This window comes from Sinocyclocheilus grahami, unplaced genomic scaffold (assembly GCF_001515645.1).
Source record: "Sinocyclocheilus grahami isolate Dianchi unplaced genomic scaffold, SAMN03320097.WGS_v1.1 scaffold1622.1, whole genome shotgun sequence".
NCBI classification, from domain to species: domain Eukaryota; kingdom Metazoa; phylum Chordata; class Actinopteri; order Cypriniformes; family Cyprinidae; genus Sinocyclocheilus; species Sinocyclocheilus grahami.
This window is the reverse complement of record NW_015506801.1, coordinates 183,092-207,025: the sequence shown is the minus strand read 5'-3', so window position 1 is coordinate 207,025 and position 23,934 is coordinate 183,092. Positions and strand designations below refer to the sequence as shown.

The 23,934-nt window shown below is 39.2% G+C and overlaps 1 protein-coding gene across 1 annotated transcript in view; it reads left to right on the top strand.

The window, feature by feature from the left end:
• LOC107571621 (ras/Rap GTPase-activating protein SynGAP-like) overlaps nucleotides 1–23,934 on the top strand; it is a gene marked incomplete at its 5' end in the record, with an annotated part of 86,500 nt that overhangs the window by 34,994 nt on the left and 27,572 nt on the right. Inside the window, 8 exons of the mRNA XM_016257954.1 lie at nucleotides 9,012–9,133; nucleotides 10,232–10,385; nucleotides 11,965–12,063; nucleotides 14,296–14,535; nucleotides 17,118–17,453; nucleotides 21,221–21,365; nucleotides 21,506–21,650; nucleotides 22,335–22,571. Coding sequence (XP_016113440.1) covers nucleotides 9,012–9,133; nucleotides 10,232–10,385; nucleotides 11,965–12,063; nucleotides 14,296–14,535; nucleotides 17,118–17,453; nucleotides 21,221–21,365; nucleotides 21,506–21,650; nucleotides 22,335–22,571 — 1,478 coding nt within the window. The remainder of the gene's footprint in view (nucleotides 1–9,011; nucleotides 9,134–10,231; nucleotides 10,386–11,964; nucleotides 12,064–14,295; nucleotides 14,536–17,117; nucleotides 17,454–21,220; nucleotides 21,366–21,505; nucleotides 21,651–22,334; nucleotides 22,572–23,934) is intronic.

The window sequence follows — 23,934 nt, the reverse complement described above, 5'->3', positions numbered from 1 at the left end:
CTCTTGTGACGTGTGACGTGTCGTGTGGCCAAGTATGGTGACCCATACTCGGAATTAGTGCTCTGCATTTACCCATCCAAAGTGCACACACACAGCAGTGAACACACACAAACCGTGAACACACACCCGGAGCAGTGGGCAGCCATTTATGCTGCGGCGCCCGGGGAGCAGTTGGGGTTCGGTGCCTTGCTCAAGGGCACCTCAGTCGTGGTATTGAAGGTGGGAGAGAGTGCTGTACATTCCCCCCCCCCACCTACAATCCCTGCCGGTACGAGACTCGAACCCACAACCTTTGGGTTATGAGTTCAACTCTCTAACCATTAGGCCACGACTTCCTGTGTGTGTGCATGTGTGTGTGTGTGTGCTCTTGTGTGCGTGTGCGTGTGTGTGCTCTTGTGTGCGTGCATGTGTGTGTGTGCTCTTGTGTGCGTGCGTGCGTGTGTGTGTGTGCTCTTGTGTGCGTGTGTGCGTGCATGTTTGTGTGCGCGTGTGTGCTCTTGTGTGCGTGCATGTGTGTGTGCTCTTGTGTACGTGTGTGTGCGTGCATGTTTGTGTGCGCGTGTGTGCTCTTGTGTGCGTGCATGTGTGTGTGTGCTCTTGTGTGTGTGTGCGTGCATGTGCGTGTGTGTGCTCTTGTGTGCGTGTGTGCGTGCATGTTTGTGTGCGCGTGTGTGCTCTTGTGTGCGTGCATGTGTGTGTGTGTTAGGGCTGCACGATATTGGAAAAAACTCACATTGCGATATTTTATTTTTCTGCAATACATATTGCGAAAAAATCACCACATGACTTGAATAGTTTATTTGGGGGGGGAAATAATCAATGATTGGTGTGATTTTGTAGGCGAGTAAATCAGCATAGGAAATAAACATATTACAAGCATAGATAGTGTTGTCAAAACACCAGGTACTTCAGTACCAAGTCGGTACAAAAAAAATTAAAACGTTACGGTACCAGGTTTTTTTAAAGGGGTCATATGATGCGATTTCAATTTTTCCTTTCTCTTTGGAGTGTTACAAGCTCTTGGTGCATAAAGAAGATCTGTAAAGTTGCAAAGACTAAAGTCTCAAATCCAAAGAGATATTCTTTATAAAAGTTAAGAGTCAGCCACGCCTACCTAAAACGGCTCGTTCTAACACGCCCCCACATGTCTACATCACTATGTGAGAAGATTTGCATAACGCCGCCCAAATGTTCACGCAAAGAAAGAAGGCATAACTTTTATTCTCGCTGTAGTATTGTTGCTGCCGCCGCCATGTCGTGAAGACGCTGTGCTTCGTTGTGAAAGCGAAACTACTTTGTTTGGTCTTCCAAAAGAGGACGATATCTGCTTCGTCATGCCTAGAGCTGATCCGTGCTGGTCGCTGAGGAAATACATTGCGCTGGGGATCGCCGGATCGGCTTTCACTGTGGACGAAGCGGAGTCCAGCCCAGAGTCGGCACATGTCCTTCCGGACACTCCTTCATTTGAAATCGCACACTTACCCTCCCGCCGTTCCTCACGCTAGCCCCCGGGCTCGGCTCACTGTAGGCCACGGTGTGTGACGCTGTTTCCTTGTGAAAGCGAAACTACTTTGTTTGGTCTTCCAAAAATGGACACGATCAGTGGTTAAGTTGTATTTACAACACTATTCCAGAACACTTCAACCCAAACATTCGGATGTGTGCAGCACATTTTATGGAGGACTGTTTCCTGATCCTGGTAGAGTAGACTACAATGCCGGCTGTTCTGACTCACAGACTGTAAGTGCGTCTTTTTATGTTTAAAGAGTTTTTATATTTTATATATTTAAAGAGAGTTTTTTGGGCAGTGTAGAGTAGGGCTTGTTGTGTCATTTCTCCGATCACAAATGCAGACATGGTTTTATATTTACGCAGCACGATGCAACGCAACACGTAAAGAGACAGTATAAGTCATTATAATCAGTAATTATGTCCCCACTGAATGCAACAAATGCCTGGTTTATAATGGGTTTTAATGTTTTTGTCTCGTTGCTCCGGGCCGGACAGGGCAGCACAGTATGGTAGGGGCGTAACATTTCCGTCACACGCTTGAGGAATTCGGCCAATCACAACGCACTGGATAGCTGGCCAATCACAGCACACCTCGCTTTTTCAGATCGATGAGCTTTGTAAAAATCGACGCGTTTCAGAAAGGCGTTTTTTTAACCTTAAACCGCATAAACACATCGCATTACACCAAATACACAAAATGCTGTTCTTTTTAGCAGCATCATATGACCCCTTTAAGTACCAGTGGTACCGAGTACCCGGTTCTTGATGCGCTAGCCGAAAGGTGCGCAGATGCGTTCTCTTCATAAAAGCACTGAGACGTGGCGACATCAAAATGAGGAAACACACCAAACTAACAAAACACTTTAAAGACAGACACCCAGATCAAATGAAAGAGTTCAAGCAGGTAAGTTTCATTTCCATACATTGATTTATTTGTGGCGGCCCACCACAATATCAAAACTCACCGCCATAAATACATTTTCCAAAAGACTTTGACTTCGTTGAATAAACATGAGCACTGCTCGTGTCACAGTCGAAACCCGGTGCGGGTGTTTTTATATCACTGTATTATATATACAGTATATATACTGTATCTGAAGGAAACCGACTGTCTTCAGAAAATTATGGATGTCATTTTCATTTAATCTTGCCTGTAATGCCTGAGCAGCGTTTGTGAGCGCAGCGCTTATTTGATTACAGCCGTTACCGGGGAAACTGCTATCTCTGCCGCTCTACAAGCGCCTCCTGCTGGCAGAGAATGCATTTGCATATATATGCCACCACAAATAGAGTGCAAGTCTGTGGGAAACACCGCTTCTGTTATGAATGTTATTCAATATTTTAATTAGAATGTCGGATTGAAATGAACATCACTGTTATTAGAGTAGTTAATCGTTAGCATAAGTGCGGCTAACGCTAATATAATGAGCATTAGAATGAAGTTTCCTTATTAACTATTTAATGCTCCTATAACTTTTATTATGGTAAAAAAAAAAAACAGTATGACATGATGATATTTACTATTTTTACACACCAGAGGCTTTTAAATGAAGTGTGAATCTAAAATATGCGCGTTAGAGAATGTACAAATGGTTAACATGGTTTGTGTCATATCAGTCAGAAAAGCAGTTCTGGGCTTTTTTTTTTTATTTTTAGCTAACTTAGTTGTTATTCTTGGCTGAATAGCTCTAGAAGGTTTTAAAAGCCCTTTAATGAAATATGTACACAGTTTGGATTAAATGAAAGTATAGTCAAAATTTTTAATTAGCATGTGTTTGTGTTTTGCTTTGGTACCGAGAACCGTGGATTTTCACTGGTATTGGTACCGAATACTGAAATGTTGGTACCGTGACAACACTAAGCATAGATAAATATAACGGAACAAAGATACAAATGAAATAAGCAGTGCTTTATATTTTTCCGGTGAGTCTAACAGTATTCAGGTACAGAAATTGAATAATCAAATGTGAAATAACACTGCATAGTGTTCACTGTATAAATTCAGTTTGTGTTAAAGCTACAAAAGTGATTTTTCTTTGTGTTTTGTTGTTTGATTAACATTCATAACACAGAAAGCCTCAGGAACATTAAACTGCTGTAAACCAATATACTGTTACACATCCATTTTCTCTCTCAATTGTTTCACTAGTGGCCATTATACTCAAGGCGGCCTGCCTGTTGGAAATTATTATTTTAAAATATTAAAATTACGTTGCGACAATATGTGTCAGTCCATGACATGTGCTGCTATTATGGATCAACTGGGGGGATCGTGTTAACTGGGGATGTGCGCTTGCACGCAAGTATGTTTACCTGAATTTCCAGCAGATTTTAGACAGATTCGTCACTGCGATATTCCAAATATCATGGATTAAAAACAGTGTTTCACCAGTTGTATACATTGTGTTGTCAAAAGACCCGGTACTTCGGTACCATATCGGTCAAGTTATCAAGTTACGGTACCAGGTTTTTTTAAGTACCGGTGGTACCGAGTACCCGGTCAACCCGGTTCTTGATGCACTATCCGAAAGGTGTGCAGATGCGCTCTCTTTATAAAAGCACTGAGACGTGGTGACATCAAAATGAGGAAACACACCAAACTAATAAAACACTTTAAAAACAGACACCCAGATCAAATGAAAGAGTTCAAGCAGGTTTAATTTTAATTTTTAATATTTAGATGATTAGATCTTCTCAGTGTTTCCCATACATTGATTTATTTGTGGTGACAGCCACAATATCAAAACTCACTGCCACAAATAGATTTTCCAAAATGCTTTGACTTTGAATAAACATGAGCGCACTGCACGTGTCAAAGTCGAAACCTGGTGCGGATGTTTTTATATCACTGTATTTCTGAAGGAAACCGGCGAAAATTATAAAATTATGGATGTCATTTTCATTTAATCTTGCCTGTAATGCCTGAGCAGCGTTTGTGAGCGCAGCGCTTACAGCCGTTATATGCCACCACAAATAGAGTGCAAGTCTGTGGGAAACACCGCTTCTGTTATGAATGTTATTCAATATTTTAATTAGAATGTCGGATTGAAATGAACATCACTGTTATTAGAGTAGTTAATCGTTAGCATAAGTGCGGCTAACGCTAATATAATGAGCATTAGAATGAAGTTTCCTTATTAACTATTTAATGCTCCTATAACTTTTATTATGGTAAAAAAAAAAAACAGTATGACATGATGATATTTACTATTTTTACACACCAGAGGCTTTTAAATGAAGTGTGAATCTAAAATATGCGCGTTAGAGAATGTACAAATGGTTAACATGGTTTGTGTCATATCAGTCAGAAAAGCAGTTCTGGGCTTTTTTTTTTTATTTTTAGCTAACTTAGTTGTTATTCTTGGCTGAATAGCTCTAGAAGGTTTTAAAAGCCCTTTAATGAAATATGTACACAGTTTGGATTAAATGAAAGTATAGTCAAAATTTTTAATTAGCATGTGTTTGTGTTTTGCTTTGGTACCGAGAACCGTGGATTTTCACTGGTATTGGTACCGAATACTGAAATGTTGGTACCGTGACAACACTAAGCATAGATAAATATAACGGAACAAAGATACAAATGAAATAAGCAGTGCTTTATATTTTTCCGGTGAGTCTAACAGTATTCAGGTACAGAAATTGAATAATCAAATGTGAAATAACACTGCATAGTGTTCACTGTATAAATTCAGTTTGTGTTAAAGCTACAAAAGTGATTTTTCTTTGTGTTTTGTTGTTTGATTAACATTCATAACACAGAAAGCCTCAGGAACATTAAACTGCTGTAAACCAATATACTGTTACACATCCATTTTCTCTCTCAATTGTTTCACTTCGCCTAAGCCATAAGTATCTGTGTTTACAAGGATACCTGCAGAGCACAGTATTTCAGGCACAAAGAGACGCAGAAGTGAACAGAATTCAGTGTTCACGTGCATCTGCGTGGCTGTCACCGAGTCTACACTGGATGCAGCATGGCACGACAAATCCCCGACATATGCCTCGTTCTCTTTATGACGTACTGACACAAAGTTCAAATGATTTGCAACGGTCGCTTTGTCGCGTCCAGTGTAGACCGACTTTGGGACCGTTCACATGTCGCGCCTAAAAAACGCTTTCTCCTCCTTTCCAAGGCGCTCGGGAGCTTGCGCTTTCATGGCGTCTGCCGTTGCTAAGCAACCGTGACCTGTGCTCTCCACGACAACGCGGAAGTTTCAACGAAGAATAAACGGATTTCCAGCACTGAAAATTGTGTGCAGTAGTTCCACTACTAAATGTATTTAAAATGAGTATCTCTGTACAGCTGTCGTGTCCGGTGTAGACACCGAGTCTGTGTGTGAGCAAAGAAAACTATCAGTATAAATATAACGATACTATACTAAACATCGCAATATCAATGCTGAAACGATATATCGTGCAGCCCTAGTGTGTGTCTGTGTGTGTCTGTCTATGTGTGTACGTGTGAGTGTGTGTGTATGTGTATGTGTGTGAGTATGTGTGTGTCTGTCTGTGTGTCTGTGTGTGCGTGTGTGTGTGTCTGTCTGTGTGTGTGCGTGTGAGTGTGTGTGTATGTGTATGTGTGTGAGTATGTGTGTGTCTGTCTGTGTGTCTGTGTGTGCGTGTGTGTGTGTCTGTCTGTGTGTGTGCGTGTGAGTGTGTGTGTATGTGTATGTGTGTGAGTATGTGTGTGTCTGTCTGTGTGTCTGTGTGTGCGTGTGTGTGTGTCTGTCTGTGTGTGTGCGTGTGAGTGTGTGTGTATGTGTATGTGTGTGAGTATGTGTGTGTCTGTCTGTGTGTCTGTGTGTGCGTGTGTGTGTGTCTGTCTGTGTGTGTGCGTGTGAGTGTGTGTGTATGTGTATGTGTGTGAGTATGTGTGTGTCTGTGTGTGCGTGTGTGTGTGTGTAAAAGTGGGTTTACTGACTAGCTGTAGTTTTGGGGCATATTTGTCTTCAGAAGTGAACTAAATCTGACAAAATGTCCCCGTAGAGACGTCTAAGATGTAATTGTGTGTGTGTGTATGCCTACTTAATCATATTTAGGGGATGTCCTCCTTTTTAAAAATCATAAAAAATAAAGTTTTTTATTATAAAAATAGAGAAAGTTTTTCATCACAGTTAGTATATAAAACTCTGTGTGTGTGTGTGTGTGTGTGTGTGTGTGTGTTCTGCATGTATTTTCAGGTCGGTGTTTTAGTCGTGTTTTGTGTGGGTTGTTTTTTTTAGTTTGCTCCTACAGAAATGTTGCAAAGCATGTGTGAATTTCATTACTAAAAACAGTATATAAAATTAAAAAGATCCAAATGATAGACAATATGTTTGATTTATTTTTTAAGATTATACAGTAGAAAAATGATTAGATTATTAATAATATATCCATTTGTACTCACAAACTGTAGATAGTGTGGTTAATGTTTATATTAATCTTTGTTAACAAATGGGACGCTACATTTTATTCAAAAACCATTGGATATTGACTAAATATCTCATACACTTTGCCTTTAATACGATTTCTTAAAGAAATAGGCGTCTACCATGATTCCTTTCTTTCCGATGACTAAGCTCTTGAAACTCATAATTACGACTTGTGGAAAGTAGGAAATCTCTGCAGCATAATTGAAGCCATGTTAAAAATCTCCCATCATTCTTCTCGCCGCACTGAAATCAGATACTGAGTTACGTGAGGACGATGGTGCTGATGAGATGAGAACAAGTCTCTGGTGTCCCCAGAATGTGTCTGTGAAGTTTCAGCTCAAAATACTCCACAGATCATTTATTATATCATTTTAAAAACGCCTATTTTGAGTGGAAGCAGAAACACGCTGTTTTTCGTGCCTGTCTCTTTAAATGCAAATGAGCTGCTGCTCCCCGCCCCCTTTTCCAGAATAGAGCTATTACAGCTCTTGCCTGTTAAAAACATCTGTTTTGGTTCTGATTATCATGTTTATCGCGCTGAAATCATGCGTTTGAAAGCATACGAGTTTAAACTTCTGATATAAGGTTTTCTGAGCGCACACAGGAAACTTACAGATTAAGGGGCGGTAATATTATAATGAGATCCCTTCGCCACATCACTAAGGGAGCGAAATCAGACGCACTCGTTTTCTCAGACGCTTGCAGAAAAATGCTTCCCAAAACAAAGTTACTGGGTTCATCTTTTTCACGTTTCCTTGGTTGGTAGATGCACCTGATTATAGCACTTACAACCTGGAAAAGTCAGATTTTCATGATATGTCACCTTTAATGAATCATAGCTGAAGCTAATTTCTGTTTATGTTAATTAGGTTTGTTAGCGGTAAATCCTACCAAAAAACACGACAGGAGAGAAAGGAATATGAAATTGCTGCATGTGTCCGTTTTGTTCCAAGCAGAAAATTCCCAGGAACCAGACATATCACTCAAAAATTCATCACTCGGTCATCAGTTACTGAGTTCAGTGAAGCACAAAATCAGATGCTTGTCAGAATGTTCCTGCTGCTCTTTTCCAGTGGACAGTGATCTGAGCGAACGAGCCGTTTTGGGTGGATTATTCCTTTAAAGTCGGCATGAAATCAAAACTGTTTATTGCCGTATTGCATATATGTATGTTAAGGCATAGAATTGCTATTATGGATGTTGGATTATGTTCTTTTGCTATTGGAGCAAATAAGAACACAAAATGTGTTCACGACATGGCGGCAGCGGCAACAATACTATAGCGAGAATAACATTTGGGCGGTGTTATGCAAATCTTCCCACATAGTGAGGTAGACATGTGGGGGCGTGTTAGAACGAGGCGTTTTAGGTAGGCGTGGTTGACTTAACTTTTATAAAGAATATCTCTTTGGATTTGAGACTTTAGTCTTTGCAACTTTACAGATCTTCTTTATGCACCAAGAGCTTGTAACACTCCAAAGAGAAAGGAACAATTGAAATCGAATCATATGACCCCTTTAACATCTTGAGAAGACAGAAGATGAAACAAATCCAGCATTAAGAGGTTTTTAACTAAAATACCATAGAGTCCATAATCCATAATAATGCTTCCTCCAGTGAAAAAGTGCATCTGCTATTGTCTCTCACATCAGAATCCAGCCACATATGTGTTTAGAGCTGTTTAAGCACTGCTTGATCTGTGCAGATTTCTCTCCTGATTCACACCAGAACACTGACTCACATGCAATGACACATTTCTCCAAATCTGATGAAGAAACAAACTAATCCTGACCTGGGATAGCCTGAGGGGGATTTCATCATTCCATCTAATAACTAAAGTTCCGCTCTAGGTTTTTTTTCCTGAAATATGCTAGTAAGTTGGTTGCGAAGTCTGTTTGAGCGTGTGCTAAAAGGGAAGCGATCACCGTGAGACACACACAGCGAGCATTGCGTGGGCAGCAGCAGCAGCAGCAGCAGTGACTGCGGTCCAGGAACAGCATCACTGACTCGCTGCACCCTCTGCTGGAGAAACTCTACCTGCTTCAGCAGTGTCCTGCGCTAACACTGACTGTGTGTTTGTGTTCACAGAGTTTTCTAAGTCGCCGTCTGAAAGGATCAATTAAACGAGCAAAGAGCCAACCTAAACTCGACCGCACGGGAAGCTTTCGCCACATGATCCTCCCACGATTCCGCAGCGCTGACCAGGAGAGGTACACACTCACACACACTCTCTCACTCACACACACACACACCCACACACTCTCTCACTCTCACACACACTCACACATTCACACTCGCACACACTCACTCTTTCTCACACACACTCTCACTCACACATACACACACACACACACACTCTCTCACTCACACACACACACACACCCACACACTCTCTCACTCTCACACACACTCACGCACGCACACACACACTCTCATACACACGCACACACACTCATACATTCACACTCGCACACACTCACTCTTTCTCACACACACACTCTCACTCACACATACACACTCTCTCATGCACACACACACACTCACACATTCACACTCGCACACACTCACTCTTTCTCTCACACACACACTCTCACTCTTTCTCTAACACACACACTCACTCTCACACACACACACACTCACACTCACACACACACACACTCACTCACACACACACACACACACTCACTCACTCACTCACACACACACACACACACTCACTCACTCACTCACACATACACACACACACTCCCACATTCACACTCGCACACACTCACTCTTTCTCTCACACACACACTCTCACTCTTTCTCTAACACACACACTCACTCTCACACACACACACTCACTCACACACTCTCATACACACACTCACACACACACACACTCTCTTTCTCTCTCTCTCACACACACACACACACTCTTTCTCACACACACTCACTCTCACACACGCACACACTCACTCTCACACACACACACACTCACTCTCATACACACACACACTCTCACTCTTTCTCTCACTTACTCACACACACACTCCCACTCTCTCACACACACACACACACACTCTCTCTCACACACACACACTCTCTCACACACTCTCACACACTCACTCTCGCACATTCTCATACACGCGCACACACACACACTCTCACTCTCACACACACACATTCTCACACACACACACGCACACACTCTCTCTCACACACACACACACTGCTGCAATGCATACAGTGACTCACTCTCCCATCGTGCTTCAGTGAGTCACACAGATGCACAGCACATATATATTGCTCCGTCTGTGTGTGTGCAGGACACGTCTCATGCAGAGCTTCAAGGAGTCTCACTCTCACGAGTCCCTGCTGTCTCCCAGCAGCGCGGCCGAGGCTCTGGACCTCACGCTGGACGAGGATGCCATCATCAAACCCGTCCACTCCAGCATCCTCGGCCAGGAGTACTGCTTCGAGGTCTGTTAGTCTGTATTCACTGCTGATGTCTGAATATGACCGTGACTTCACACCTGAGATCCTCAGATCTTAGCCAAACCGTCACCACCATCCAGATTTTTAGAGAATAACACAACGTGACAAACTACATCAGTGGACATAAAATTATTGGCTAACACTTTACAGTAAGGTTGCACAACAAAAACTCATACAGGAGCATTTTTTGACCAAATATCTTGAATTTTAGGGCATAACTGCATTTATGTATGCTTTAAATAAAAGCATACACGTCATTTTTGTCAAAGAGCCACAGGTTCCTACCATGGAAAAAATACTAAGGGAGTCTGTGGGGACCAGAAAATGTTTCCGACATTTATCAAAATATCTTATTTTAATAAGTTCAACAGAAGAAGAAAACTCGTACTGGAGAGTAAAATGATAGCAAAATATTCATTTTTGGGCGAACTATCCTTTCCACATGTACTATAATAAGAAAAATAATTCTAAAACATTTATTCATCTTAATGTAAATTTCTACATTAACTAATAATTAACTAACACATTTTCAAGATTGAAAGTTGTATTCATTGATATTGTTTAATGCACCATGAACTAACATGAAGAAACAATAAACAGTTGTGTTTTTAGTAAAGAACATTAACCAAGGTTAATAAATGCTATGAAATATATTGGTCATTGTTAATGTATTAACTAATGTTAAAAACGAGACCTTATTGTACAGTGTCACCAAATTATTTAATTACATTTAAAAACATACAATATTTTAAAAATGTAATGAATTAAATCCTTATTTTTTATTAATTAATAGCTATTAATTAGGGATGCACCAATGTATCAAATTTTTGATTATTTTAAAGCCATCGGCATATCAGAAATAGCATGAAAAGGGCCGATACCAATGGTTTATTAATTAAGTGCATGAAGACAATAAGTTGCATGTCTGTTGCATAATCCAACGGTTTTCTCTGGGCAAAATAATTAAATACTTGCCAAAATAAAATCTGAACAAAATATAGTTTTTCAGACAGCATAGTACGGCCTACGCAAATGTGATTTTTTTTTGTTTGTTTTTAAGCCCTGCTTTATGCAATTGACCAATATCGGAATCGGCCAATAGTTGTTTGTTCAAATTGGTATCGTATCGGCCAAAAAAAAAATCCTATCGTTGCATCCCTACTATTAATAATTACAATTTAAAAATCAAGATGACCGCAAACTGTATATTTACATATATTTAAATAAATATATGTAAATACATTTTCCCCTGTAAATAACTATTGTTTTTATTGAAGAATATGCGAATACAATTCTGGGATTACATAATGATTCCAGTTTTTATTCTTCAAGTCAGTCACATTTATTTCGACATCGCTCTATACAATACAGATTGTGTCAAAACTGCTTCACAGAAATAAAAATAACAAATTGAACATTTTTATCGACTTGAAACCGATATTTTACGAATACATACCAAAAAAGACTACAAATGCTCAGCTGAATAATCATATAAAAATGATAAAAAATAAACAGATATAATGTGTGATTGGTGCGTAATGAAAGGGCTTTCTCTGTGCTTCAGGTGACGACTGCTTCGGGCACCAAGTGTTTCGCGTGCCGCTCTGCTGCTGAGAGGGACAAATGGATCGAGAATCTGCAGCGAGCCATCAAACCCAACAAGGTACCAGCACTTTCTAACCCGCCTTTACTCTGCATCACCACATCAGTCATGATATTAATCAGAGAGTGTTTAATGGGTAAGATATTAATATACGCCCATGTATGCACAGCATCAATATTTTTGACCAGGTATAATTTACCTTGTTTGCAAGTACTTGTTAGTAGAAGCAGCAAAGGAGGACAGCATTAGATTTTAGCGCTGTTGTCGTTGCTAGGACACATTGTTTTGTTTACTGTGTTTACCGTGGTAAACACGTGCTCAAGTCACGTTTGTTCGCTTGCGTATTACGTGGCTTTGCAGTTTCGGTTTAATAAGTAGTAAGGCGTGGCCAGCTGAATTCTCCTTACGTGGAGGTATATATTTGCTCAGTACACCGCGGGAGCCCTCGTGTGAAGACCGACAAGTGTAAAGACCATCGACTCTACTTGCGCGACTCCACCGAGCAAGGACACCGACAAGGCACCAGAGTATTGCTTTTTTTCCCTTTCTTTACTATTTGTATAGCTTGTTCTCATCTACTTGTTCTAGTCAATTGTACTCATTATGTGCTTTCAAATCTCTAGTATTACTACTAACACTCGGAAATCACGCACTGTACATTAGAGGCAGTGCAATCCTAATAATCTGCGTACTGTCCCTATGTCCTCTACTACTTTACTATCTATTCCAATTGGTCTCTGGAACTGCCAGTCTGCTGTATACAAAGCAGACTTCATTTCATCTATTGCTACTCATTCAAGTCTCAACCTCATGGCCCTAACGGAGACTTGGATCAAACCTGAGGACACTGCCACTCCTGCAGCCCTCTCCACTAATTTCACGTTTTCCCACAACCCTCGACCGATTGGGAGGGGAGGAGGGACAGGTCTACTTACTTCAAAAGAATGGAAATTTGATAGTCTACCATTTCTTACCGGCAACAGTTCATTTGAATCACACGAAATTACTATTACCCACCCTGTTACAATCCATTTTGTAGTTCTATATCGTCCCCCAGGTCAATTGGGTAATTCTTAAATGAGTTGGATGTGTTACTCTCAAACTTTCCTGAGGACGGTACTCCTCTAGTACTGCTCGGTGACTTCAACATCCACCTAGATAAACCACAGGCTGCTGACTTCAACACTCTGCTCGCCTCATTTGACCTCAAGCGCGTCTACTACAGCTACTCACAAATCAGGTAACCAATTGGACCTCATCTACACACGCTACTGCTCAACTGACAACACTTTAGTTACTCCACTGCACACCTCAGACCACTTCCTCATCACTTCTAACCTCACACTGACTCCGGACACAACACACACTCCTCTGCAGGTCACCTTTCTGAGTAACCTTCTGACTGCTTCTGCTTTGTAAGTCGCTTTGGATAAAAATGTCTGCTAAATGACTAAATGTAAATTTTTGGTCCATTTACTGAGAAAATAAAGACTGTAGATTGTAAATGTGATGTAAAATCATTTGTCATCTCATAGTAGCCCACTTGCAAACTGATTCCATGTCAGGAACATCAGAATACTGAATGATATGGAGTCTTTAAATGGACATTTATTTTCCAAAATACATACTCAAAATGATTTTAAAACAACTTTTTGTTTTGCAGCAAATGCACTTCTATTGTTGGTTTTAAAAAAGCATTTATTGACATGTCAGAACATTTATAAGACTTTTTTTTCCCTTTTTTGACTCTATCCCAGATTTTAGCATTATTTATACTATTATTGTTTAATATTTTATTTTATTGCTTTAACTTAAACATTGTTTGTTTAGTTTCCAAGGCAAGATTTCTAATTTTCTTTTAGTTTACATTTTTTCATTTGGTATTTTTTATTTTAGTATAATTTATATATTACTATTATATGTTTTTTTATTAATATTTTCAATTAGATTTTGTTTTTATATTTTTAGTTTTATTTTAATAAAATTTTTGCAGTTTTGTTACATGCTTTTGTAATTTTTATTAGCTTTCGTTTTTCAAATAAAACTATTAGCCAAATTTTTTGTTCCTTGCCTAAAGTTTTTATTTATTAATTTTTTTTTTCAATTTTATTTAATTTCAGTCAGTCAAGGCAACATTTCTAAATTTTGCTCAGTCAACTTTATTCTAGTTAACAGAGATATTTTTAATAGTTTTAGTTAACGATAATAACCCTGCTCTACACTTAACAAGTACATAAACCTTTGTCAAGCGTTGTAAATAAACGCATCTGTTTTATGTTAATATTGTTGCAGGATAACAGCCGTCGTGTTGATAACGTGCTGAAGCTGTGGATCATCGAGGCCCGTGATCTCCCTCCGAAGAAGCGCTATTACTGCGAGCTGTGTCTGGATGACATGCTGTATGCGCGAACCACCAGCAAACCGCGCACAGACACCGTGTTCTGGGGCGAACACTTCGAGTTCAACAACCTGCCGGCCATCCGCAGCCTCAGACTGCACCTGTACAAGGAGACGGACAAGAAGAGACGCAAGGTCTGCTCATACATGAGTACACCTGCGGTCACATCACAAACTACTAGGGATGCAACTATATCAAAATCAAAAATCAACCCTCTTTTTATTTGTGATCTACTGTCTCAGTCTAAATTACATTCACACTGCTGTTTTAGGAAGCCAAACAAATTAGAATAATAATCACTTTAAAACACACAGCGAAAACAGACTTGATGAAGAGATGAAGCATATTGTGCTTTCGCTTTGAGTTCGTTTGACAGATAGCATAATGGCCCAAAACACAACTTTAAAGACCTTTTATGTTAGAATAAGAAGTTTAAATATATTTTAAAAACTACACTTTTTGCCCGGAAGACCTATCGTTTCATATCGTCATGTGACCACGATAATAGTTTTTATTAAATTGTAATGATCAAAAGCCTGTATAATCAATTGTATTAAAATTATAATTCGAAAATCTTAGAATTTCTTGCGATTTTAACAGTATAGCCCTATAAAATCCATAAAAAAATTTCCCAAATTCCATGAATTGCATTTTATTTTCTAAAGTCCGTTTTAATTTTTTCCTAAATTCTGTTTTCCTTTCAAAAATTTCTGAATTCCATTTAAGCTTTAATTAAATTTCAATAATCAAAAACCATGTCTATTCAATTGAATTCATAAAATGTTATAATTTATTACAATTTTATCAGTAATAGCCTATGATGTCAGCTTTATGCTTTCCTGATTTCCATGTTTTCCTTTTGAATTTTTTTTTATTAAATTTTAATGCTTTAATTAAATTTCAGTAATCAAAAAGCATGTCTAATCAATTGAATTCATAAAACTTTACAAATTTAATCCTTTATTAAGGTTTGAATAATAGGCTACTATGAAATGTTTTATTTATTTGTTTTTAGAAATTCTGTACAAAAACGGTGGTAATCAAATAAATGCATAAACTTCAACTATTTAATCTTTTTTTTAATGTAAAGGTGCAATTTTAAGACTTTAATGGTTTAAAATAATTACAACTTTAAAAACATTTTATTTCAGATAGTTGTAATTTTCATAAAGTGAAATAAAACATGTATAAAAACTTATAGACATTAAAAACCAAGGAAAACTAATAAAAATTACAAAAACAATAAAATATTTTAAAAATTAAAAATGCAGAAAATATAAAAAATAAAATCTAGGCCTAATTCAAATAACAAAAACTATAATAGTATCCCATTTATACTAAAATAACATTGCATGAAACCTAGGGATGTAACGATATGATCAATATCGTGATAGCAAAACTGTCTCGATATTATCGTGGTCACATGACGATATGAAACGATAGGTCTTCCGGGCAAAAAGTGTAGCTTTTAAAATATCTTTGTTTTGGGCCATTATGCTATCTGTCAAACGAGCTCAAAGCAAAAGCACGATATGTTTAATCTCTTCATCAAGTCTGTTTTCGCTGTGTGTTTTAAAGTGAATCACACACTTCGTTCAGATGATCAACTCGTGATCTGGTGTCTTCCGCGTCTCAGGACAACTCGAAGTATTGTAATTTCCCTACTGTAGTGTAAAGCAAAAATAATATACCTATGAAATATTCATTTTACAGTGCAATTGTTTTACAATATATGGCTACTACTGTCATTATTGTTATTCTATTCTAATTTGTTTGGCTTCCTAAAACAGCAGTGTGAATGTAATTTAGACTGAGACAGTAGATCACAAATAAAAAGAGGGTTGAGTCTGCTTTAAAGTTCAGGTACGAGTCAATTCACTGACTTTTTTCTGACTCAAGTTTTCTTAGTTAAGAACATGGGTTGGAGCTCTTAACTCTGAACTCTCAAAGTGCATTAGATAGAATAACTTAACTTTAAAATGTACAAAATTTACATTTCTTCATTTGTCTTTTTATTTTCAAATATTGCAATAAATATTGTATCGTGGACTTCATATCGCAATATTATCGTATCGTGAGATTTTGATATCGTTACATCCCTAATGAAATCACAAAACATATAATACACGTTTAATACATATAAAACATAATTAATATTCATTTTTAAGTTTTTGTAACAGATGCTGTTTTATAGAGTTTGCCATGAGCATGACTAGAAAAAATGTGAAAAAGACGCGAAATAAGTCTCAAAAATATCCAGTCACTGTGATAAAAATAATGCTATCTAGTGCTGTCAAATCGAGATTAATCACATCCAAAATAAAAGTTTTTGTTTACACAGTATATGTGTGTGTACTGTGTATATTTATTATGTATATATAAATACACACACATACAGTATACATTTAGAAAATATTGACATATATATTGTATTTATTATTCATATAATTTATATTATAAATAAATATATTTAATATATAAACATAACAAATTTTTCTGAATTATACTGTATGCATGCATGTGTGTGTATTTATATATGCATAATAAATATACACAGTACACACACATATATTCTGTACACAAAAACTTGGATGCGATTAATCATTTGGCGGCATTATGCAAAACAGTTTCTTGGCCAGTTGTTGATGGTTAAATTCTCTAGTCAGATGTAGTCCTCAGAAGTGTGTGTGTGTGTGTGTGTGTGTGTGTGACATAGGAGAAGAGCACGTTTCTGGGGCTGGTCACTATCCCGATCCCCAGCATAACGGGCCGTCATTTCGCGGAGCAGTGGTATCCGGTCATCCAGCCCAGCGTTCTGGCTAAAGGCGGTGGCGTGGGCAGCGGGAAGATCATCAACGCCTCGCTGCGCCTCAAGTGCCGCTACCAGACCATGAACATCCTTCCCATGGAGCTGTACAAGGAGTTCGCCGAGTACGTGACCAACAACTACCGGACTCTGTGTGGCGTCCTGGAGCCGCTGCTGAGCGCCAAGAGCAAGGAGGAGGTGGCCTGTGCGCTGGTGCACATCCTGCAGAGCACCGGCAAAGCCAAGGTCAGAGCGCTCCGCTCACACCCATAGGCCACGTACACACTGCAGGTTTCAGGAAGCCACATTTAAATGCGGGAGTGAGGCCTGTAAATTATTGCTCCATGTGTGTACAGAACAGCAGTCACTCCGCATTTGTAACCATAGAGACAGAGTGACACGCGTCATTATCTGAAAACCATGCCCACACCGGGGGGTAAAGCCTTGAGGTAAAGTGTCAGTGTTTTCAGATCTTCATAGAAAAAAAAACAACAAACGAGGACAAGCACTAAAACACCCAAATGCTTTGCTTTATACAGACCATGAGCATCCTTCCCATGGAGCTGTACAAGGAGTTCGCCGAGTACGTGACCAACAACTACCGGACTCTGTGTGGCGTCCTGGAGCCGCTGCTGAGCGCCAAGAGCAAGGAGGAGGTGGCCTGTGCGCTGGTGCACATCCTGCAGAGCACCGGCAAAGCCAAGGTCAGAGCGCTCCGCTCACACCCATAGGCCACGTACACACTGCCGGTTTCAGGAGCGACAGCCACATTTAAATGCGGGAGTGAGGCCTGTAAATTATTGCTCCATGTGTGTACAGAACAGCAGTCACTCCGCATTTGTAACCATAGAGACAGAGTGACACGCGTCATTATCTGAAAACCATGCCCACACCGGGGGGTAAAGCCTTGAGGTAAAGTGTCAGTGTTTACAGATCTTCATAGAAAAAACAACAACAAACGAGGACAAGCACTAAAACACCCAAATGCTTTGTTTTATAACACACACACACACTCAAAAAAAGAATCATATATCTCATATCCGCAACAGAGCACTTTATTAACTCCATCTTTATGAGCTAAGACCAAACAACATGCCTAAAAGCACTTGTAAATATGAGGACATGACAACACTGCAAGACAGCGCTCTCTAAAGCAGCCTCCCGAGCATTAACCAAACACAGCACGTCTATCAGCGGTAGTTTAGTTAAAATTGACGGACAAAAAGAGTCTTTAGCCAGATACCAAACAGCTAAATTCTTCTCCACTCACGCAAGACGCCAAAATGTTGCTATAGAGACAGAACACATTTAGGCCACGCCCACTGGGGGGGGAAACAATCCAACGCTCTCCGTTGACTATGTATTGCGGGAAGCTGCCTCCTTGTCATTTCTGACTTATAACAAAAAACAGAACAATGCCTAAAAGCTGCTGTGTGACAAGATGTACAGCAAACAAGCTAAAAAACCCAGAACTACGTAGGGTTGTGACGTATGGGATTTTTGAAAATCTGTAATGATCAAGAACCCATGCAGCTTGTAAATGAACATAGAAATGAATAATAATAAAGCAGTCTTCTTTATTATTAAAACTGCAAATTATAATAACAATAACTATATTTATTTTTAGTAGTTGTTCCCTTTCAGTCGGTCACTCTCGACGTCACGCCGTTGACTGACGAAATGGGAACTCGCTTAAAGAGACCAATCCACTTCGAGTGTAAACTAAACCAGCCAATACACATTGGCATGTGATGATTGCATCCAGCTGCCGCTGATCAAAGCGTGAGCATAAAAAGGTAGCCGGAGCAACGCATACCAGCTTTTCGCTTCAGTCACGATCGCTGCCTCATGTGTCTGGGCATTAAACACGCTGAGGTGACGTTCGCGGATGAGTCATGTTCCCATTGCGGGAAGATGACCATCTCGGAGCTGCGGGCCAGGCTCCGTTTCCTCCAGGGGGTGCGGAGCTCCGTTGCCTCTGCCGCGATCTGGTGTTCGGCGAGGACTACTTCGGGCAGTAGCACGGGCGGTCTGAGGGTTACTGTGGTGGCAAACCCCTCAGGGAACCAACCCTCGGGGGACCATCGCTCCTCTAGCGCTTCGCAACCAGGTGCTCCTCCCGACAACCGGATGTCGATCACTGCTTCGGAGGGAGAGCTCTCTGGAGAGGAAGATTCGGCGGCAACACCTGAATCAGATCCGGAGATGTCGGCTATGCTTTCCCGGGCCTCCAAGAGGGTAGGGCTCGAGTGGAAACCTCCACCGCGTCCCAAGCCCTCGAAGTTGGATGATTGGTTTCTCGGGGTGGCTTGCGCCCCGCCCCGGTTTCTTTCTTCCCAGAGGTGCATGAGGAGCTCATGCCAGAAACCGACCTGCTGGTTCCTCCTCCCTGACCACTCTCAACGGGGTGCAGCTAGGGGGTATACGGCGATCCCCCCGGTGGAGCGGTCGGTAGCGATGCAGTTGTGTCCTAAGACCGCCTCCTCCTGTTGGGGAAACCCGTCGCTCCCCTCCCGGGCCTGTAGGCATTCGTCTGGTCTGACCGGCGGTGCTTATATGGCTTGTGGAGAAGCTGCCTCCGCCTTACACAGTATGGCGTTACTGCAGGTTCATCAGGCCAAGGCACCGAAGGACCTGCACGAGGGTGGTCACGATCCGGAAGTTCTGAAAGGGCTCCGAACCGCCACTGACCTCGCGCTCCGAGCGACGAAGGTCACAGCATAAATTTTCAAAATATATACATGCATGTGTGTGTATTAATATATAATAGTGCTGTCAATCAATTAAAAAAAATTAACTAATTAATTGCACATTTTTCTGAAATTAATCACGATTAATCCTACTGAAGTTTTTAAATATACTTTTCTATTGCAATAATTTCACATTCAATCCTCAAATGAATGTACAAACAGCATAAAGATGGTATATTTTTAAATATTTGTTTTTTATTACTGAAGGCCAGTGTCAATGACACCAATACTGATTTCTCTATAAAAATTGACCCCCCCAATATTTAACCATTGACTATAGCCATTCAACATTACATTATGATTGAGAGCTATCAATTTTAACATTTATTAGACTTAAATACCTTCTAATTTAAGTGAACTTAAAACAACCTTCACATAAACCCATTATAATAAATGTCATATTTACCTGTGCCCTTCAGCAGAAACATACAGAAATTAAAGTTATCCAACACTAAATTCTAAATTAAATATAGATGAATCCTTAAAGCTTAAAAGTTATTGATTTCCTCTTTTTTCTTTTGTTAATAATAATATAAATTAGAAAAACGCAACAACAAAATTACTAAAATGAACAGAAATTCAAAACTTAAAACAATTTTTTTTTTAAATTCAAACTACTAATAAAAGACTACATTACCGTATCGGCCCGAATATAAGACGACCCCCCTTTTTCCAGATTTACCTTTTGGAAAAAGGCTTTTTAAAAACCAGATCTTGTTTTTTCTCAGTAAAACACATTTTGTCTTCAATTATTTTCATATTGCATACTTTTCCTACAGGTAGCCCATCTGAATTAGGACATTTAGGCTATCCATCTAATAGTAGCCCACCAACATCTTATTAACAGTAGAAGTTAACTCTTACTGTAGTCTTCAGATCTGGGTTCTGTCTTACGTTTTAAAATCACAAAGAGAGTTTGGTCGCATCAGGCTAACGTGACAGTCACGACTCATGCAGGAGTAAGCTTTTCTGCTTCTTTTGTTTTTACTCGCGATCTTTACAACACGCATTACATTACGTATTTCATGGCACACTCGTTTTATGCGTATTTGGCACCACCTATTGTTGTGGGTGTATTATTGACATGTCAAAGTCTAGACCCTGAATATAAGACCACCGCGTTTTTTCAGATGTATTTCCAAGAAAAAAACATTGTCTTATATTCGGGACAATACGGTACTACTAAAAGATCACGTGTAGGATCCCTGTGAAGTGGCCAGGCAAGCTGATGTCAAACGTGTGTGTGTGTGTGTGTGTGTTCAGGACTTCCTGTCTGATATGGCCATGAGTGAGGTGGATCGCTTCATCAACCGCGAGCATGTGATCTTCAGAGAAAACACACTGGCCACCAAAGCCATCGAGGAGTTCCTGAAGCTGATCGCGCATCGCTATCTCAAAGACACCATCGGTGAGTGAGTGAGTGAGTGTGTGTGTGTGTGTGTGAGAGAGAGAGAGAGTGTGTGTGTGTGTGTGTGTGTGTGTGTGAGAGAGAGAGAGAGTGTGTGTGTGAGGATGATGATGATGATGACGGGGCGCTCTGCTCTGCAGGAGAGTTCATCCGTGCGCTGTACGAGTCGGAGGAGAACTGTGAGGTGGATCCGATGCGAACGCCTCCGTCGGTGCTGTCGGATCATCAGGCTAACCTGCGCATGTGCTGTGAACTAGCGCTCTGCAAGATCATCAACTCACACTGGTCAGTTCCTGTCAGCTGACCAATCCTTGCTTCAGTAACTTTAACACTTTCACATGTTCACGGATCTCTGGTGTCACGTGACATGCAGCTAAACTAATACACCATTTTTTATAGTAAGTGTTTCATTTTGATTTGTTTTTATTTAAATTTATTTAGATTTTGCGTTTTAATTATTTATTACAAATTGTTTTATTTTGGTTACATGTATTTAAAAATTTTATTTCAATTTTACATTTTTATGATGTAGTCCATTTTAATTTATGCAGTTTATTTTAGTAGTTTTATTTTGAAATTATTTATTTTAAAATTTTTATGATTTAATTATTATTGTGTTATTTTAATTGTTTTTTATGTTTATTTCAATTGTACAGTTTTATGTAGTTAATTCATTTTTTATTTTATTACATAGTTATGATTTAATTCATTATTAGTATTTTAATGGTTTTTATTTTTAAATTATTTCAATTGTATTATTTAATTAATTATTCGTAAGTGTTTTATTTTTATTGTTTTTTAATTTATTTTTTTTTAATGTAGTTAATAAGTGTTTTATTTTGATGCAATGTACTAGATTAGACATACTAATTCATAGCTTCCAGAGCTGTGTGAAAGCCAGTGTTGAAGTGCGAGGTGTTTTTAGTGTAGGGATGTCAGTGCATGATGGGATGTGTTCTCTCTCTGCAGCGTGTTTCCTCGCGAGCTGAAGGAGGTGTTTGCGTCGTGGCGTGTGCGCTGCGCTGAGCGCGGCCGGGAGGACATCGCTGACCGTCTCATCAGCTCGTCTCTCTTCCTGCGCTTCCTGTGTCCCGCCATCATGTCCCCGTCTCTGTTCAGTCTGACGCAGGAGTATCCGTCCGAACGCACCTCTCGAACCCTCACGCTCATCGCCAAGGTGGTGCAGAGCCTGGCCAGCTTTTCCAAGTCAGTCACTAGAGTCCAGGGTCATCCTCACACGTCACATGACCCTCACGGACACCACCTCACTTCCCCATGCAGCCGGCGACACCAGTGTTGTTTTAGCATCCGTAACACACTCTTATAGTCTCACCATTACAGTTCTGCTTAATATATGTGACCCTGGAGCACAAAACCAGTCATAAGGGTCAATTTTGTGAATTTGAGATTAATACATCATCTGAAATCTGAATAAATAAGCTTTCCATTGATGTATGGTTTGTTAGGAGAGGACAATATTTGGCTGAGATAAAACTATTTGAAAATCTGGAATCTGAGGGTGCAAAAAGATCTAAATATTGAGAAAATCATCTTTAAAGTTGTTCAGATGAAGTTCTTAGCAATGCATATTACTAATCAAACATTAAGTTTTGATATATTTACGGTAGGACATTTACTAAATATCTTCATGGAACATGATCTTTACTTAATATCCTAATGATTTTTGGCATAAAAGAGAAATGTATAATTGTGACCCATACAATGTATTGCTGGCTATTGCTACAAATATGCCTGTGCTGCTTATGACCTTTTTCATTTTAATTTCAGATAACGTTCGATTTATTTTTCATTTTAGTTAAAGTTGTAATAATTTTTTTGTTAGTTTGTCTTTTATGTCTGTATAGTTTGGATTAGCGTTTTACTGTTATAGTTCTAGTAAATATTTGAAATTTGTTTTTCTTTTAATTTTTTGTGTATTTGTTTATGGTTAACCATTACTTTATGGTTTTTATTATAGTTTTACTATTAGTTCTAGTTAATATTTTTAATTAGTTTTTATTTGAATAGTTTCTGCTTTTATTGTAATGTAAAATTATTATTATTTTATTTGTTGTTTTTGTTAGTTTTTTCTAGTTAATGTTTTTAATTAATTTTCATAATTTTTTTCATTAAGTTTGAGTAATTGTTGTTTTGTCATTTGTATTAGTTTTAAAGTATGTGTATATCATTTTAAAAAAGTTTTATTATAATTCTAGTTGTTATGCTGAATTACTTTTTATTTGAATATTTTCCTTCATTTTACAATTTTAGTCATTGTGTTTTTGTTTTTTTAAATGTCTGTATAGTTTTACTATTGTAGTTTTAGCTAAAGGGGTCATATGATGCTGCTAAAAAGAACATTATTTGGTGTAATGAAATGTGTTTATGCGGTTTAAGGTTAAAAAAACACATTATTTTCTACATACTGTACATTATTGTTTCTCCTCTATGCCCCGCCTTTCTGAAACACGTCGATTTTTACAAAGCTCATCGGTCTGAAAAGCGAGGTGTGCTGTGATTGGCCAGCTATCCAGTGCGTTGTGATTGGCCGAATACCTCAAGCGTGTGA